The following is a 17,785-nucleotide window of genomic DNA, read 5'->3' on the forward strand; positions in this document are numbered from 1 at the left end:
GGGCAAGAACTTGAACTACTGCCATTTAGCACAGGGGTTTATTTTCCATTTTGCTTTTTACTGGGCATCCCTAGGATTTGAAGGTGGACTTTTTCTCTGCCAAAGCGCACCTGGCAAAAGAGTTCTGCTTTTTCCTCAGCAGCACTTCTGGGGCACACCGGAGCAGCTGCTAAACCTGGTTCTGGCCATCTGAAATTGCAAATGGATTTACCAAGCGGTACCACATGTTCATCTTTCTCTGTATCTCGTTGATTTTCTGCTTTGCTGTGTCACTGTACACTCCTGAAATCAGGGTATACGGTGTTGCTGAGACTCTGTGATGGAAAACAAACAAACAAAAAAATAAGATCAGGGAAACCACAGGCCCTAATCCTGCATCTCCTCCTGCAGTGGCAGACTGCCGGTGCATAATGGTGCAGTGAGAGATCAGCAGTGCGTGTTAGTGTTTGAAGGATTGGAGTCTTTAAATTCAATTCAAAGACATCTGAAGTCTGTGAAAGACTTCCCAGGAGTTCAGCAAGCTTTAGCAGAGAATTTTGTGTCATTACAAGGTGCTGAGCAGGGGCTAAAGCACTTGAATGGATAAGAAGAGATGTAAATTCAATTTTTGGTTATGACACCTATCTGCCTGCTCTCACTTAATGCCTTTTTCCCTATCTGTGAATAATTGAATTTGCCTTTCTGGTAAAACAAACAAAAAAAAGCATAAATAAAAACACCACAAACAAACAAGAGCTTTGAGATCTGTTGATTTAAGAAGTACTAGGTACTACTTGTATATTGCTACCATTGTTGTTTGCGAGGTTAGTTTTTAAAGAGCTGTTTGGAAGATCATCATTAGTGCAACAAAATGTTAGTGGAAAGGTAGCTTTTCTCTCTGAACTTGATGAATGGGGTAAGGAAATCCTAAAACAGATCTCCTGCTGCTGTGGGCCGTTGAATGTCAGATTCTGTGCTGCTAATGGGATGCTTATTTAAAAAATAAATTCTGCTCTCCTAGAAGATTATTTCATTCCATATGCTTAAATGCTGTAACAATCAATTATCCTCTACTTTGAGGAAACAGATAACTGCAATAAAAGGTTTGGAAATGGAGAGAAGCTACAGAGGCATGAACATTTTCACCTAGAGCAAAGGAAAAAGTTAGGTTTCGAGAACACGATGCATCACCCCGTGGCTGTTGGTAGATGGCAGCCTCTGTCCTTCCGCACAGGGCTCTGCACAAGGCTGCAGCTGCCTCCTCGTGGGCCTGCATGTTCCCACCTGCTGATGCAGCATCTCAGCGGCAGGTGACAAAACGAACCCTCTGTAGGGCAAGTTTCGGGAGCAATTCCAAACACAGCCCTGTTCTGAGGTGGTCACAAAGAAACTTCACAGCATTAATTCCGTGCTGGAACATGGATGTAGGTGACAGCTTCTGTCAGGGCATGTTTCCAAGCGATAAGAAGGAGGCAAAACCCTTTCAGGCATCTGGCTCACCTGGGATCTTATCCTGCCCTTTCAAGCAGGCTGTGCTGCGGCCGAGCCATCTCTGTGGGGGCAGGATAATGCTGGGTGTGCTGTGCTCTGCTTCTGGCCGGAGCTGCAGGAGCCCACCCTGCCGATGACTCATCTGTCAGAGCCGCTCGCAATCCATCGCCCGCCGCTCTGCTGCCTTCCTCTTCGCCTTGCGCTGATGCATTCGGGGCTCGCACGGTGCTGGCATTTCATTTACAAACCTCTCTTCTCCCATAAAGGGAAGATGGCTGCCAGCCCGGCTTTGCCCTCGTGTTCGCCACTCAAAAAGTGCTTTCCTGAGCCACTCTCGAATGGCTTCCAACGAAAGATGTTTTATTTACAAGCAGAATAACCAAACGCATTAAGCACCATAGAAAACACATCTTTCAATTTAACCTTTTTTTTTTTTTTTTCGTAACCTTTACTTTTTTATTTTTCTTTCCAAATTAGCTGCTTCTGCATGATTCAAACCCATTTTTTACCCTTTGCTCCCACAACCACTGAATCAGGGTCCTTAGGCCTGAAAAAAAAAGACCTGCCTATTTCTTACTGCCACACTGCCTTCGAGTCCATGCTCGTGTATTTCAGCACCAGAGTTTGCACCAGTGGATAGAATAAGATAAGCAGTAGAAGAGACTCAAGGATTTCCTGATAATGAAGAGGTTCTTTTCCCCTCGCTCACAGAGAACCTGACTGCTCCATTACATGGGGTGTGGACATGGCCTAAAATTAAAAGGCTGAGTTGTTGAGAGAAAATTCATATAAATAAACGTTTTTCTTTCTGATATTTTGCTGTTGTAAGAGAAAATTGATATAAATACATGTACCTTTTCCTAATTTTTTTTGTTGCTGTTTTTGTGACCCAGGTGTTCCAGGTGGCACAATGATGAAGATGCCCACGGCCATAGGAAAGTCATAAGGCAAGGCTCCAAATGCTCTGGTGGCTTCTGCAGAGACCAACACACGGACTTCGGGTCAAGTAGGTCTGCGCAGGGCAATTGATCTGGCAGTCCTTAGGGAGCCACATCCATGAAAGGGGCCATCCATCAGAGCCCCGTGCTGAAGCAGAGCTCTGTCATGTAGCAGTGCTATATTCAGCCTTTAGAGTCTGAGCTAGGAAAGGGATGCAGCCAGGATGGGATGCCTCGATTTGTTTTTCAAAGCAGGCATTGTGATAACGAGCACAACTCCTTCTTGTTCTAGGGCACCAAACTGACTCAGATGTGTTGGAAACAAGTTTTATTTTCTCAGTTGCTATAAGAATCATTAGGAAAACCCACTCCATTGTTCTTACTGATAAAAATGAAGTCAGAATTGCTGCCCTCCGTGTAGATGTGTAACTCAGACAAACGTGTTTTTGCAGAATCTCGTACCCGGTAGCAGAGCTCAGCTTTCCACTCCCTGCTCTCAGCCATTTACTTCACTGCTCCTCACCCACCTCAGTGCAAAGTCATCCAGCTTGGTGTCATTAACCACCCAGACAGCAGCACAACATTCGTTCAGTTGCTGTTCCTGTTTCTGCAGGGACTGGGTAAGCGTACCTTTGGGTGCCAGGAACTCCAAGTACTTCAGAGCTGGGCCGTTTATGAACACCAAGTAGCTCAGCGGGACTTCCCAAATGCCATGCGGATCTTTTGTAACTCTTCTGATAATTCTGCTAGTTACTCTGTCAGGAACTAAATAAACGTTCACAAAGGACAACACCAGCACTCCGAAGTTGTAATTCTGTTTTACAGGGCAATGCTGCAGATGATTGTGTGTGCATAGCACGTTAGTATGTAGATGTTGGATACTAGGGGAGCAGCAGAGCCCTCAGATGCACATACTGCTTTACACCCAAACTTAGGATCTACAAGTGCCTCACTCCTTTTGTTCTCTTTAGATGTGAGCATCATCCCTTGCACAGAAGTGCTCAAACAACACGCAGGGCAGCCACTCCTCAGGAGCCTCATCTCTGTGCTAAGGCTCTGGTTTCCAGGAAGCAATTTTTCCCTCAAGAATTATTTAATCAGGGAAAAATCTTCCGGTACTTACAGGCACAACCGCTGTTATATGGAACTTGGCATTACAAAGAAAGTAACCACAGCACGGCATGGCTACCGGAGCCTGAACGTTTCCTGAAGTGACGGGAGGGAGGATGGGGAAGATTATGCACAGCAGTGGCACCTGCTGCAACAATAGCTTCCCAGGCTCCAACCTTTGGCATTTGCTAAGGTACAGGAGGCATTTATTATAGCCACATGATCCTAATGTCCGAGATATTATTCATTAAGGGCATTTATCATTTATCTCCTGCGTTTAGGAAACGCATCCAGCAGCAGCCTTCTGCCCGGCTGCAGGGAGAAATACGATCGGTGCGATGCGACCAGAACGGGAGAGAAAGGGCAGTGCCTCCCTTCCACCTACAAAAAGCCGCATGTTAATTTGATTTGGTTCGCTTCGCGTGGATTTAATCAATGCCATGCTGATGGGGGAGAGTGCTGGTGAGGGCAACGGGTGGGTTTTATCCCTATTTCTTCACCCCACCTGCCGAACGCGCTATCGATCCCAGCAACACCAGCATCCCTCCCTCGCACGCACCCAGCAGCCAGAATTTAGGGCTCAGCCTAAACTTCCCACCAGCCTAGCTCCTACACGGGATGAAACACCAAAAGAAAATCCCGTAACAAATCACCCCCAAACCTCCCCAAAATAAAACCCAGGCCGCCGGCTCCCCAAACCCCGCAGCCGCTGGATGGCGCCCGGCACCAGGGCAGCGCCACCGGGGCCGCCCCCGCGGTGCCCCCCGCAGCTCCCCGGCCCCGGGGGCTGCCCGGGGCGCTGTGTCCGTCTGTCCGTCGGTCTGTCCGTGCCCCGGGACCCCCCCCCGCCAGCCCCACCGAAGCGGCTGCGGGGCTGGCGCCTGCGCGGGGCTGCGGGGCCGCTCCCGGTGCCCCACCCCCGGGAGGAGGAGGAGGAGGAGGAGGAGGAGGAGGAGGAGGGAGGCAGGAGCGCCCCAGCCCTCAGCCCGCCGGGGAGGATGGAGTAGCGGAGAGAGAGGGGAGCGCCGGGGGAGCTCGGCCGGAGGGTGGAAGGGAGGAAGGAAGGGAGGGAGGGAGGAAGGATCATGCCCGGGGGGACGAGGCGCTAAGGGGCAGGAGCTGGTGGGCGCCCGCAGGCTCCGCACCTCGGCGCCGTCCTGCTGCAGTGCCGCCGACCTGCGCTGCCCGAGCTCGTCAATGGAGCTGGAAAACATCGTTGCCAACACCGTCTTGCTGAAAGCCAGGGAAGGTGAGAGAGCGCCGGGAGGAGAGGGGAGGGGAGGGGAAGGGGGGGGGACACCGAGCATCCTCGGCGCCGCGCCGCTACCCCGCTGCTTGGGAGGGATGGGGGGGGGGGGGGGGGCGCGGGGCAATGGGGCTGGGGAAGGTTTGTGTGAGGCTGAGAGCCCCCGGCACGGGGGGGAGAATATCGCTGATCTCCCCCCCTCCTTCTGCGCGAGGAGCTTTGGGAAAGGAAGCGGACGAGATCGCCGTGATTACAATATTCACCCATCTCTTCCTTCCCGCTGCCTTTCCTCCCCCCCCCCCCCCCCCCATAACCCAGAGCCGGGTCCCGCAGATTGTGCTATTTCAGCGCCTATTGTTAAAGGTCAGCTGCGGATGCATTCATTCAGGAGGGCTCGGCGGAGCCGCAAATAGCTCGCCGTGCTGCTCGGGGACAGCGGCAGGACCGCAGCGCTTCCGAGCGGGCTCTCCTCGCCTCTGGCCGTGTTGTTTCGGGGGGAGAGGGGGGCGAGGAGGGGGCGACCGCCGAGCCACCGAGGAGCCCCTCGCCGCTGCCGTTTGGCCCCAGCCCCGCTCCTGCTCCCAGCCGGGGCTCAGCCTCGGGGGGTCCCCGGCAGGGGGCGAGGGGTGCCCGGAGCCGCCGGCGAGGAGAAGCCGCTGCGTGGCCCTTGGGAACTCCCCTCCCCAGGAGGATTCCCCCCCAGGAGCAACCCCACAGGGAGCTTTCCCCCTGGAGCATCTCCCCTTGTTTCCTCCCGAGCATCCCCCCGAAGCATCCCCTCTTTTTCCCCCACCCCCGAGCATCCCCCCTGTTTCCCACCCCAAAAGCACGGAAAGCCCGGTGACAGCCGGCAGCTCTGCGGGGCTGTTTTCTCCCCTCTCCGCTTTTCCTTTCCTCCCCCAGCAAAAGGGGGGACGAAGGTGTCCCCCCGCTGCTCCTGGGGGGGGGGCCCTGCCGGCAGCACCCCCGCTGCAGGGTGGGCGCCGCGCACCGGCATCTCCCGGCCGCAGCAGCGCTGCCAAGGATGCGAGCGCTTGCTGCCGGTGGGGTTTTTCTCTCCTGGCTTGTTTCCCCCCCAGCACTAACCCTCACGTCCTTTACCCTTTCAAATAACACATCTCAAGCCTCTGGTGCAACTTGTTGTCTCCTGGAAGCCCCTGTTTGTAGGGGCAGCTGTAGGTGCGGTGCAACCTGCGGCTGGGATTTGTTTGCCTGGGTGCACCTCGGGCTTGGTCCCGCCGAAGGCATGGAAGTAGGAGCAATGCAATGTTGGCTTGCTAAAAGGGGTCATTGAAACGGTCCTCCCCTGGAGTGATCCCTTCGCTGGGGAAAATAGCTCGAATTGTAAAATAATGTTTATATAACTCAGAGGGTGTTGAACTTGTGAGGCTTAGCTAAAGAGTAAAGTCCTGCGATTCTCCAGGAAAAAAAAATAAAAATCTAAATACTAAGGGCAAAGGTATTTTTCTGTTGAGAAGCCCGGTGCGTTACAACTCTGTCTTCTCCTGGAAAATTGCTATTTTCTGTTGTCATTTCCAATGCTGTTCAGGATGCAGTCGCTGCTCCCAGCAGTGTTGTACTGGGTTAGATTTCAGAAGACTTCAGGGATACTTTAAAGGACTGGTATTAATTACAGTTATTGTGTGTTGTTTTCTCAGAGCCAATATTTTGCAAGGAATTTTGAATATGCCACTCAGTTTTATGGTCCTTTTCTACCATCCTCAGCAAGATGGTAACAGCAATGTTGTTTATTGTGTTAGGTCGTGTGAAGGAAGCTAACGCTCCAATCCAAATGGCAGAGCTTTATCAGGGCTTTCTCCAAACTATACTCCAACTCTTCTTCTAACTCTGCATGAAGTTCCAGCAACAACGTTTGAGGCCTGGTGCTTATTTATTTATAAAGCTTTTATATTTTGGGGTGAGGAGGGGAAGTCAATTTTTCTGAAATGAAGAATGGATGAGCCGTTGTGTACCTGACATCACAAAGCCACAGTTGTTATCCCTGTTTCCAGATTTTTAATTATCATTGCGCGCACAATTCTGTGAGTAAAGTGTTTTTAAAATTTGCAGGGAATAATGTCAGTGGATGCCATTTCAGATGGAGAAGATGGACAGCGTGTTGAAGACCAAGACTAAACCCAAATTAATAGATTGGGGATTATGGTACCTAAGAATAAGCTCATTCCAGGTCCTGCAGGCTCCGTGGATAGATGTAGCTAGGTGAACACGTAGCCGCAGCCAAGTACATGCATGTGTGCTTGCACTTGTGAAGTCAAAAGCAGAGGCTGTGTTAGCTCAGTTAGGTGGTTGTTGGTGCCTGCGGTGCGGTATTTGATGTTGGAGGTAGCGAAATAATGGGATCCGTTCTGCAGCCATTAGTAAAAGCAGAAGTCTTATCAAAATTGCAAAGGGGAGCGCAAATCCAATATCGACATCAAAAAAATGTTTCAGATTAATTTCAGAGAAACTAAACTTTAGGAAGACCTGCAGTGTTAAGTCCAGCGGTGAGGACTTTTGTAAGGGCCTCAGGAGTAGGGCCGAGTGACCAGCACAAACATTTTCTAGCAAATATTGGTTTAAATTTTGCAACTCGTTTGCTTTGGCCCTGCAAGCGGCTTTTCTGGGGTCCCTTGTGTAAATTCCTTTGTGACCAAATTTTATTACAGCAACCACTGATGCAAAGTGGATTTCTTTGCTGAAATAGTGGGAAGCAAGTTTTATAACTGTTATACAAATACTCGTACCAGAATCCTGATGATTACAATGAGAAGCACACCCAGAATTAACTGATGCCTTGTGATACATGAGTAATCTTATTAGAGCAACAAAAAAAGTAAATGCAATTCACATACAAAAATGTATTTCACTGAATAATTTCAAGCAGAGAATGAATTTCAGGAAATCATCATCGGCTTGCAGAATATAAAGTTTGAGATAAAATCACATGAGTTATTTGTACTCAGAGGTCTACCAGCCTGAGCATAGAAAAAAATGGAGTTTTATTGCATTTCAAAGTTCATTTATAATTTATTAGGAATGAATTTATGTTGTTTCCTCAATGATCATTTCTTTTTTCTTGTATGCAAAATCCTATTGCACAAATGGCCAGTCCCTTTTCAGACTGAATAGAAAATACATCTGGTTTAATTATAGGAACCAAATAGGTATTTGGGACCATCTCTTATTGCCTGGGGAAAAGAATAAGCAGAGAAGAAAAGACAAGAAAGATGAGAATCATAAAAAGAACAGCAGAATAATAACAATCGCAGTCATTTCAGGTTGAGTAAGAACCCCAAATTATGAGGTGGTGAAACATTTATCTGGATCTTTTCATTAGCCCTCTTGTTTCTGAGTCTCAGCGATCACGTCTGAACCACAGAATCACGTAGCCATTAGGAACTGGAATACACCAAGCTGCTGAAAGGGAACCCAGGCTCATGAATGAGTCCTGATTCATTTTCCCAATTTAAGGCTGTTTAAGAGAGGACCTCATCAGAAACAAGGAGAAGGGTTGCGGAGGGACCAAGGACCGACTCTTCCCAAATTTCAGAGGCACTTTAACAGTCCTAACAGAGAGAAGATTTAAAACAGATCCCTACAGTCCTGACTCTACCCCTGCCTGTAAAAAGCAGTAAGCTGATAAAAGTCTTTCAAATAGGCTGATGATTACACCAGAATGTTTGTATGGAAAACAAGCAATATGGTCAGATAAGCGTGGCCAAGGCATGGTGATTTCCCAGATACTCTTTGTCATGAGCCATTATTTCCGAGCTATAAGATCAGTGTTCCCTCGTATAATCTGCTGCTGCTCCACACATGAATTTTCTTGGACAACCTGAAACACATTTCAAATCCTAAATACAACTTGAAATAGCAAGATCCTTTACAATCTTGTAAAAACCAAACAAATGACCAGTTTTCACCGCTTTAAAGTTTTAGCGATAATGGCATTAGTCATCATGGTTATTAGTCTTAAGGCAGCCAGTTTGGAAGATAAACTATTATTTTCCTCAGACCTTAAATTTCTAAAGCACAAACTTTACTGTGTAAACCTGATAAAAGGAAAAAATGTTGCAGCTACTAAAACACAACAAAAACACATTTTTTTTTCCTTTCTGAGGAGACTGGGATTCTAAAATAAACTTATTTATGGCACCCAAGCAGTGCCTTTGATCAGCCTAGCCAAAAGGCTCAACCTTCTTTTATATATATCTCAGAAATTTTTGGTGACTGCACACTGATGCCATTTAACATGCAAAATGTGCCTGTTTTTATATTGCCGTATTTTTAGCTTGCTTTTGCAGGATGATCACAGGAGAGATTTGTGCGTGTCCTTATTGGCAAAAGACTAGCAATAAATCCTAAACAAGAAGCGTGATTGCTTTCCAAGAACTTGGCTGCAGAGCAATTGGAAAAAGGGCAGTAGAACAATGAAAAGCATATTTTGAAGGAAAGAAGGTGACTATAGCGACAGCCAAAACCCCATGGAGAATATGATTATTGCAACTTAACTTTAGCAAGTTCATTAGCCGACGCTTGGAATGCAGAATCTAAGGTCCTGTCCCGTATCCCTTGACTTAAAAACAAAGTACTTTGTAAGGAAAATGTTGTTTCTATAAGCAGAGGATGCTTGTATGCAGTGACTCAGTCTAGTTTTCTTTTTGGAATTCAAGAAAAGCTCTCGTCACTGCAGTAGCTTACAAGAAAAAAATGAACAAATCCAAGAATGGAATCAGCCATTACTTCAGATGTAAGATAGAGTGCTTTTAAGCATTAGATTTAAAAATGAGATTCTTTTTCAAGCTGTAACCATTTCTTTTGGGGTAAAAAACAAATATCCAAAAGAGCTCAGAATATTTCGTTACTTTCTGATCAAGAAAATTCAGAAAACGGGAAGCTTCAGGCCTTTGTGAAAAGAATGTGCAAGTCTGAATGACAGAAAGATTCCTCACCGTACCCAATTTAGAGCAAGCGTGTGTGTGTATGAAATCCCTTTTCATGTTTTTATAGTAGAGCTGATGCAAGGCAGGTTAGAGCTGCAGTAGCTGTGCTCTTTGTGGGCACTCTGCTTCTTGTCTGGGGTTGTCCCTGGGGTTCTCCAGCTCGCCGTTGTGGGCAGCTGGTCTTGAGATGTAGCGATGCTTGAGAAACCAAGAGCTCTTCTACCCAAGCTTCCTGGCTGAAGAGAGAGGACTATGCCCCTTCATACTTGTTGTTGCTGTGGTGCGGCAGTGTTTTGGTCTAATTGCTATTGATTTTAATGGGTTTGTAGGCATTTAAAAAAATATTTAGTACTGAGCTGTGATGGTCTCTTAGGTTATTAACACACAAAACCATCAGCTGGTCAGTCTTCTCGAACAGATGTTAACTATGGAGGTTTGGATAGAGCTATGTATATCTGCCCCATTAACCTCATGTGATTGATTTTGTCAAGTGAAAAATAATAAATCTGGGAAGAGACTACCTGTATTCATTACCAATATGTTCCTTTTCTGAGGTCTTAGCATTGCTAAAGTCATCCACACAGCAAGGAATTCTCAGTGTTTATCCAAGATACAGGCATAAGTTTGCGACTGTATTTAGCTTTTTGTGCTGTGACTATTCTCATGGGTAAAATGACAAAAATCACTTCAGAATCCATATCACTGTGTTGAGAAAGTTTATAAACAAAAGATTTTATCAAAGCAGTTCCAGTCTTTACAAAATAATACTCAAAACCAAACAATCGAACAAGGGTTCCTCTTCCTTTACAGCTGGATAGGAAATACTACCCTTCCGTTTGATTTTTGCCTATGAAAATGGGAGCTAAGAATCTATCTTGTGCTCATCTGTGAGATTTATCCCCAAGTCTTTACTCCAAAAATATTCTATCTGGTATATGAGTTTTCTGTGTGGCAGTGAGTAAGAAAAGAACCAATTACTCCTCATTTTTACAGGCACACAACCTAAACAATAACAAGATGATATCCCAATGTTTCTTTAAGACCACAGGATGTGAAATTAAATTAAGAGGCCAGGAAAATAAAGAACCCTGCAGTTTGATTACACTTGGCTGGATTATTTTTGTAATTATTTTGCCTGGATGATTTAAAAATGCATACTGCCTTGTGATTAGGTAGGGAACAAAAATTAAATATTCTAAAGAAAATATTGCAAAGATGATGGGTATTCTGTTTTATTTAGAGGAAAAAAATAGAGTTGCTAGTTAAAGCGAAAAGATGGAAGAAAACATGGGTGAGGGATGGGGCTGAGAAGTCTGTGGAGCTGGCTCAGCTGCTTCTAGTTCATATTTCTCTTCAGATATAGCTGAAGACACTGTCACAAATGTTTTTTTCAAGGAAGATGGGCAGGATAATAGGAGTAGAAATATACCCAAGTACTCAAGACTCAGTTCTGACCTGGGACTGAGTAATGCAAATAATACTAATGAAGGAAGGGTGGCTGGCTGTGCTCTGGGATGAAGATAGTTACAGCTAAGTTCTCAGTGCCACAGCAAAGACTGAAAATGTTGAGTATCCATCACTCCCAGTCCTTACAAGTGATTAGTATGTATGAGTTGTCCCACGGACCTCGTGGGGGACTACTTGGCGGCTGGAAACGCAGCTTGTTTGTGAGTGCTCTGCGAGGCTGAGACCTCCGGGATCGCTCTGATCTCACTGCTGCAATGCTGCTAGGCCGGGAAAACTACACCGGTAGAGCTGAAGTGAAACCAACTTTTAGCAGCCATCGGGAAAGGCCTACTTTGTCATTCTGTCCCCTGTCCTCCAAGCACTTTTTTATTTTAAACAGTTTTGGTATAAAAATGACTCATATTGTGGACTTCTCTTTCAAGAAACATTTTTTTTTTTTCAGCCCAAGAAATCTTCTTGACTCTTCTAGATAAATTCTCCTTATTCTCATCTCCTTACTCATGTAGTTCCTTTTGTACCGAGTTTTCATTCTCTGGGCACTTCCTGTTGCTGAGTTTAACAGGTTTTGTTCTTTCTTCCTTCCAGCTTGTCAGCTTGGATGGTCCACCTCAAATTTTGTGCAGTCACTCCTCAGGACAAGTTCAGTCCCGACGGTGGGTTCCCAAGAGGTGTGCCTAGGGATGGAGTCTGCCATGCAGGCAGTCCGAATCTGGTCCTCTCTCTGGCCAACCTCAAAATCAGCTGAAATAACTGGTCACATGCAGAGGGGGCCCTGGGGAAGAGACAGTACCCACGAGGGAGTACATAGGATATTTCTGAGTAGTTTCCATGAGTGAGGTTGCTTATGGAGTTCCCCGTTGACCTGAGGATGCCAAAGAGGCAGTTAATAAGCAGCAGCAGCTATTTTTGCATTCGTTGAGTATTCTCCTGGGTCCCACTGAATGCATGATTTCAGTGAGCCTGGTTTTTCCTGGTAGGCTGAGGTTATATTACAAGTTCTAGAAGTTACCCTATTTCTGTGCAGTACCTCTCCCACTTAACTACTCAAGGGGCCAACCTCTCCCTCATGGGGGTGTTCAGCACCTTGGCTGCTGGGGTGCTGTTTCCTGGCTGTCGGCACTCCAGGACCATTCTCCTTTCCTAGCAGCATTCCACCAGTGAATAAATTTGGATTGTTTGTTTTTCTCTGTTAAAGTAGTCTAAATTTTTCTAGGCTGCAATTCCCTTATCGTATTCTTCCCACTTTTCCAATCTTTCTATTTTTTCCCTCTATTGCCTGTTGTCTGACATCACCTCTGAATCCTTAATGCACTGCCTAAAACATATTTAACTCAATTGGATTAAACATCACTTTACTGGAGATATCTAAGGCTTTATACATTTTCTCCATCATATTATCCTCATTTGTTCTTTGGTCAGTGTTTTGTCTGTGTGACACTGCTCCGATCTAAAAATGATTAAAACCCTTTCTTCCATGCATGTTTTACGGGAGACCCATGTGATTCTACAGGAAGTCTTTATTTCCAATGAAAGTTTTACAAATGAGGAAGCCATCTCATTCGGGCACAGTCTATTGAGCCATTGAGTGTGTTGTAGGAAGGGGGGGGGGGAGAGAAATGCAGCTGTAAGAAGAGATTCAGAAACAAAGCAAAGACATCAATGATGCCAAGTTAAAACAACACCAATGAGTCCTCGGTGACGTTTCTGTCAAAATACCCCCGTAGGCAATGCAAGGGAACTGACATCTTTAACAAGCAGATGAGCTGGGAAGGATGGATGCTAGGCTAAATCGTCATTTAGCCAAGGTTGCCAAAATATCTGTGGAAGATATATATACTGCACATTGGCACTGTTCATTGCTTGTCATTCTATTTTCGCTTGCATTTCTGCTGTTTTTCTCTCCCCATTGCTTTCCTCCCCGCTCCTGATAGACTTTGTTTTGTTTTGTACTGGGGATGATTGACTGAATGAAATTCCCAGCGTGCCTTTTCCTATTTTCTTTACTTTTAGTTGTTATAGATTCTTTTTTTTTTTTTCTTTTTTTTTTTTTTTCAGTGCTTTGGGTCTCCATGAAGTTGGTTGTCTGTGATTCAGGAGGAGATTCTACTGATAAGCATGCTAGAAATCAATAGAGTTGCTTTCTGTAGGGGTAGTCTTGCTACTTGCATGGGAAGCTTGTCTCCAGCAGAAGTCCAATGAGACAACTTGCCTGTCCTCTTTTGTGGAGAAGCCACGTGCAAAAATGCAATTGCTTACCCTGACAGATTTGCAGGAAATTTTAGTTGGATAACATTTGTGGAAAACGAAGAGAATCTGAACACTGAGCCTCAATCTTCTTACTATTAAAGGAAGAACAATTGTCCAGTGCAACATTTGCAAGCAGTGAAAAAGCTTACCAGTACGAGAGTTGGGGCTGATCTCTGAATAAACTCTTTCTGTCTCCTTCCATAGCAATTCCACATCTACATTTCATCTCTGAATCATGATTTTGTGTTTTCTGATGATGCCAAGTCATAAATCATATGTTGACTGAGGATTCCTCATGAAGTACACATCTGGGAAAGTTTGTGCTTTGTTTATTTCGCCAGCAGATGACTTTTAAGAAGAATTAGCCAGATGACTTATATATGATGTAAGCTTTTCTCAGAGTTGCAGTGCACCTTTCTCGGAAGCTTTGTGCCTTTAGCATGCATCTCTTTTCACTCTTTGCTCAATGAGAGACAGTGGTTCAGGAATTAAAAAGCAAACTTCACGTTTCTGATTCAGAGAGCTGGGCAGGTAGGAATATAGAAGTGTTCAGAGTAAAGCTGCCTCTTGCCCCGTGTCACTGATAGACCTTGGATAGCAGCAGGTGCCTACGGAAAGGCATGGATAGAATGAGCCTTCCCCAAGCCTGTATTTTCAGCCTCTCACAGTAGGAACTTCCCAAGCAGAAGGTGGTTTTGTCCATTGGTGTCTAATAGAAAGATCAATCCCTTATGAATTTATCTCTTTTTTTTTTTTTCCACATTCCCAACTTTGGCCCGTACAGCTTCCTGTGGCAATGAGTTCCATAATGCAGCAAAAGCATGCAAACTTTCCCACATGCGTGCTTCATGAGGAACTCTCAGCCGATGCATGACGTCTGTTTTGGCAACCTCAGGAAGTAGCCATGATGAATACGTGGTAGTGTCTTGGAGGAGAAGGAAAGCAAACTATCTTCAAATCAATCATATACTTCTGTTTGGATTTAACGTGTTGATTTTGTTGATTCTGTCCTAACTTCTAGTAGGTTGTTCCTGAGTTCATACCCTTTTTTCATATGCCCTTATCATCCTGTCTCCAGGTGGAAAGGTTTATCATATTTGTCTCTTCACGTGTTCTAATTCTGTATCCTTTCTGAAATGGGTGACCGAATCTGCCCCTTGGTAGTGTGGCCCTATGTGTTGAACGTGCACCATGGACAGTGACATAGAGATGCTGAGTACTTTGTCCTTTGCTTTTTTGACAACCTTTCTTAACTTTGTTTGCTCTTTTTCTCTATGATAAGCATTCCTTACTGGAACTACTGTCAACGAGCTCAGAAATTTGTCTCCTGAACTGAAATGTTTAATTTAGGGCCCTTTATTTCTTGTGTATAGCATGAGTTGTTTTCTTTCATGTGTAATACGTTGCTGGCTGACACAGAACTTCTTTTTTTTTTTTTTTCTTTTCTTCCCTAAGTGATTCAATACTGCAACATACTTCTGCAACTCTTCGCAGGCTGTTTTTGGTACGAGTGTCCTGAAGAAATTCATCTTGGCAGCAAATGTCATCTTGTTATTTATCTCTTTTCCAGACCATTTATGAATAGACTGAATAGTCCAAGTCCTATCATAGATCTCTGGCACACCACCGGCAGCCTCACTCCACTGTAAACTTCTTAGCCTTGATTTCCTATCTTGTCAACTCTTACTGACTCACAAGAGGGTTTCTTCTTGAGATACAGTTGCCTTTCACCAACAATTCTTAAGAAACTAGCTTCCAAAAACAAAAATGACAAAAAACAAAACAAAACAATCACACCACTGTTCAAGAATTTCAAAACCACTCTTGAAATTCTAAGTATATTATGTTGACTGTTCACCCTTTGATTCACTTCTTTGAATCCTCCCAAAGAATCCAGGAAATTTGTAAACATGATTTTCCTAAAATCACAGAATAATTCAGTTTGAAAGGGACTTCAGGAGGCCTCTAGTCCAAGCAGGGGCAGCTCTGCAGCTAGCCCAGCTTGATCTGGGCCTTAACCAGTCAAAAATCAAAAACCTCCATGGGCTGAGGCCGTGCAGCCTCTCTGGGCAGCCTGCTCCATTACTTGCCTGTCCTCATGAGGGAAACCTTTTTATATCCATTTGAAACCCTCTTTAAATTTACACCGTTGCCTGTCATCCTCCAGCACTGTGAAGGGCATAACTTCTCAAAAACCTCTCCAGAGCTGCTGGCTGGCTGCTGTCAGTCCTCTGCTGCAGCCCCAAGCCCCTCTTGGGGTCGAACAGGCCCTGCTGCCCCGGCCTCCCTCATGGCAGGAGCTCCAGCCCCTGATGATCTCGATGGCCCTCTGCACAACTTGCTCATTTACTGATGGTCTTTATTGGGATGGGGCAAAACTAGATGTGGTATCTCTCTAGATGTGGTCTAATGAATTTTGAATAGGGGGCAATAACCACTTCCCTCAGTCAACAGGCTGTGCTCCTGTTCAAATAGCTCAAGGTGCTGCTGGCTTTCCTTGCTGCTAGGCATGCTGCTGCTTTGTGCTTAGCTTGGTGTCTGCCATGCCCCCGGGCCTTTTCAGCAGAGCTGCTCTTGGGTATGAGACTACTGTGTGAGACAGCATTGAAAACCTCACTAAAATCAGCCTAAATAACATTCGCTGCTCTTCTCCTTGTCTGCAAAGCCAGTCACCTTATTGAAGAAGGCAGGCAGGCTAGTCAGGGATGGTAAATCCATTTACCCATGGTAAATCCATGCTGGCGGTTGCCAGTCTTCTTCTCTTTCATGTGCCCAGAAATAGTTATGAGATGACCCTGTAACCAAAGTGAGTCTGACTGCCTGTACTGTCCTGGATGGTCCTTTTGTCTTCCTTCAGTCACAGTGGGCCTCTCTGGGTCTCCACATCCTTTCAAAGCTGACAGAGAGCAGCCTTGTAATACTATCAGCCCTGGGCACGCTTGTATTTTTGGGTGTAGCCTCTCTGGTTCTGTGGGCCTGTGTAGGCCACAACTGTTTAAGTAATCCCTCGTGTGCTGCTGGTAGGTCTTGTCCCTCCTTGAACCCTGCAGAGACCTGGGAGGCCTTGTCAGTGAAGACTAAGGCAAACAAGGCATTCACTTTTTCTATAATGAGTTGTGTTACAGCTGTTGTGCTTGTGATTATGCTATTTTAGTCATAGTTTCTACCAGTTTGCCTGCTCGAAGTCAGACTGACTTCTCTGTTCTGTCTCTGCTCTGTCCATGGTAATGGATGCTCTTTGCCAGGTGAGTGCTGAACAGAAATCATCCAGAGGACCTAGTACTGCAGTAGAGTGTGAAGTGTTGTCGCTGTTCAATAACTGTGTGACTCCCACACAACCAAGCAAAGCTTGGAGGAAATCTGTTGCAAACATTCTGGTATTGAAGACATCCCAGAATTTGACACTTCCAGTGACCTGCTTCTAAAGCTTTCAAGCCTCCAGCATCAGTTTCTTTGGATGTATATCAGGGATTTCCCTTCTAACTGTTGGCAGAATTCAGGTCTTGCTTCTGATCTCTTCAGATGGATGGCTGGGCAAATTTGTCTCAAGAAACAGCTTTTTCTTGCCAAGGTACAGTGATTAGATAGCATCTTGTACAACTGTCAAACTGCTCAGCTTGAAGCATGACCCACCTGCCCAAACTAGCTCTGACTACAGTCAGCTTGTTCTAGAGATGGAGGGGAAAAGCAAAAATCTTTGAAGGAGAAATGTTGGAATTTGCCAGCTGATGGCAGTATTCGAAGGAACCATCCCTAAGACATCTGATGATTGGCCAAAAAATCAGGGTTGTGCAAAGGACTGAAAGAAAATGTCCCAGGTGAACACTGTTAAAGTGGGTGGTGTTTTAATCTACCAGTCAAAGCTGACCATCTGAAGCTCTCTGAAAGGTCAGCAATCACTTCTAATGCTACAGAGGATTGTAATACATTCCAGCAGGCTTGGCCACAACCTGCTTAAAAAAATAAACTCGAAGCAAGTCTCCCCCCAAACTCAGTTAATCCTGTTTAAAAAATAAAAATAAAAATTTGGGCAATTATTCTGCAGGACCTGTACACTAAATACTTGCCTCTGTCCATGCACAAGTCCAACGTATAAAGCATGGGATCAAACTCTTTCATTGGGCAGGCTAATCTGAAATCTCTAGCAGGTTTCAGGACATTTGTTATTTTGGCTAATGCAGCCCTCCAGCTGTAAAATGTTTATTTGGCTGTGAAAAGACTATGAAGTAACAAACTTTGATGGATTCAGCGTATTGTTCTCTCTTCCTTTTTTGGGATGCTGTTTGCCTCCAGCTCTCCTGGGGAATACGTCTCTTTTTCTGAATGCCATAAATATTAGAAGCCTAGAATGACTGCAAATGTGT

At 45.4% G+C, this 17,785-nt stretch overlaps 1 protein-coding gene across 2 annotated transcripts in view; it reads left to right on the plus strand.

Annotated features, from left to right (window-relative positions):
* The first annotated feature begins 4,496 nt into the window (after positions 1-4,496).
* Positions 4,497-17,785, plus strand: part of GRK5 (G protein-coupled receptor kinase 5) — a 164,645-nt gene continuing 151,356 nt past the window's right edge. For both annotated transcript variants that reach the window (XM_068688979.1, XM_068688980.1), the window contains exon 1: positions 4,497-4,767. In XM_068688979.1, coding sequence (XP_068545080.1) covers positions 4,716-4,767 — 52 coding nt within the window. In that variant the 5' untranslated portion in view covers positions 4,497-4,715. The remainder of the gene's footprint in view (positions 4,768-17,785) is intronic.

The sequence above is a fragment of the Anas acuta genome, chromosome 7 (assembly GCF_963932015.1).
Source record: "Anas acuta chromosome 7, bAnaAcu1.1, whole genome shotgun sequence".
Classification (NCBI taxonomy): domain Eukaryota; kingdom Metazoa; phylum Chordata; class Aves; order Anseriformes; family Anatidae; genus Anas; species Anas acuta.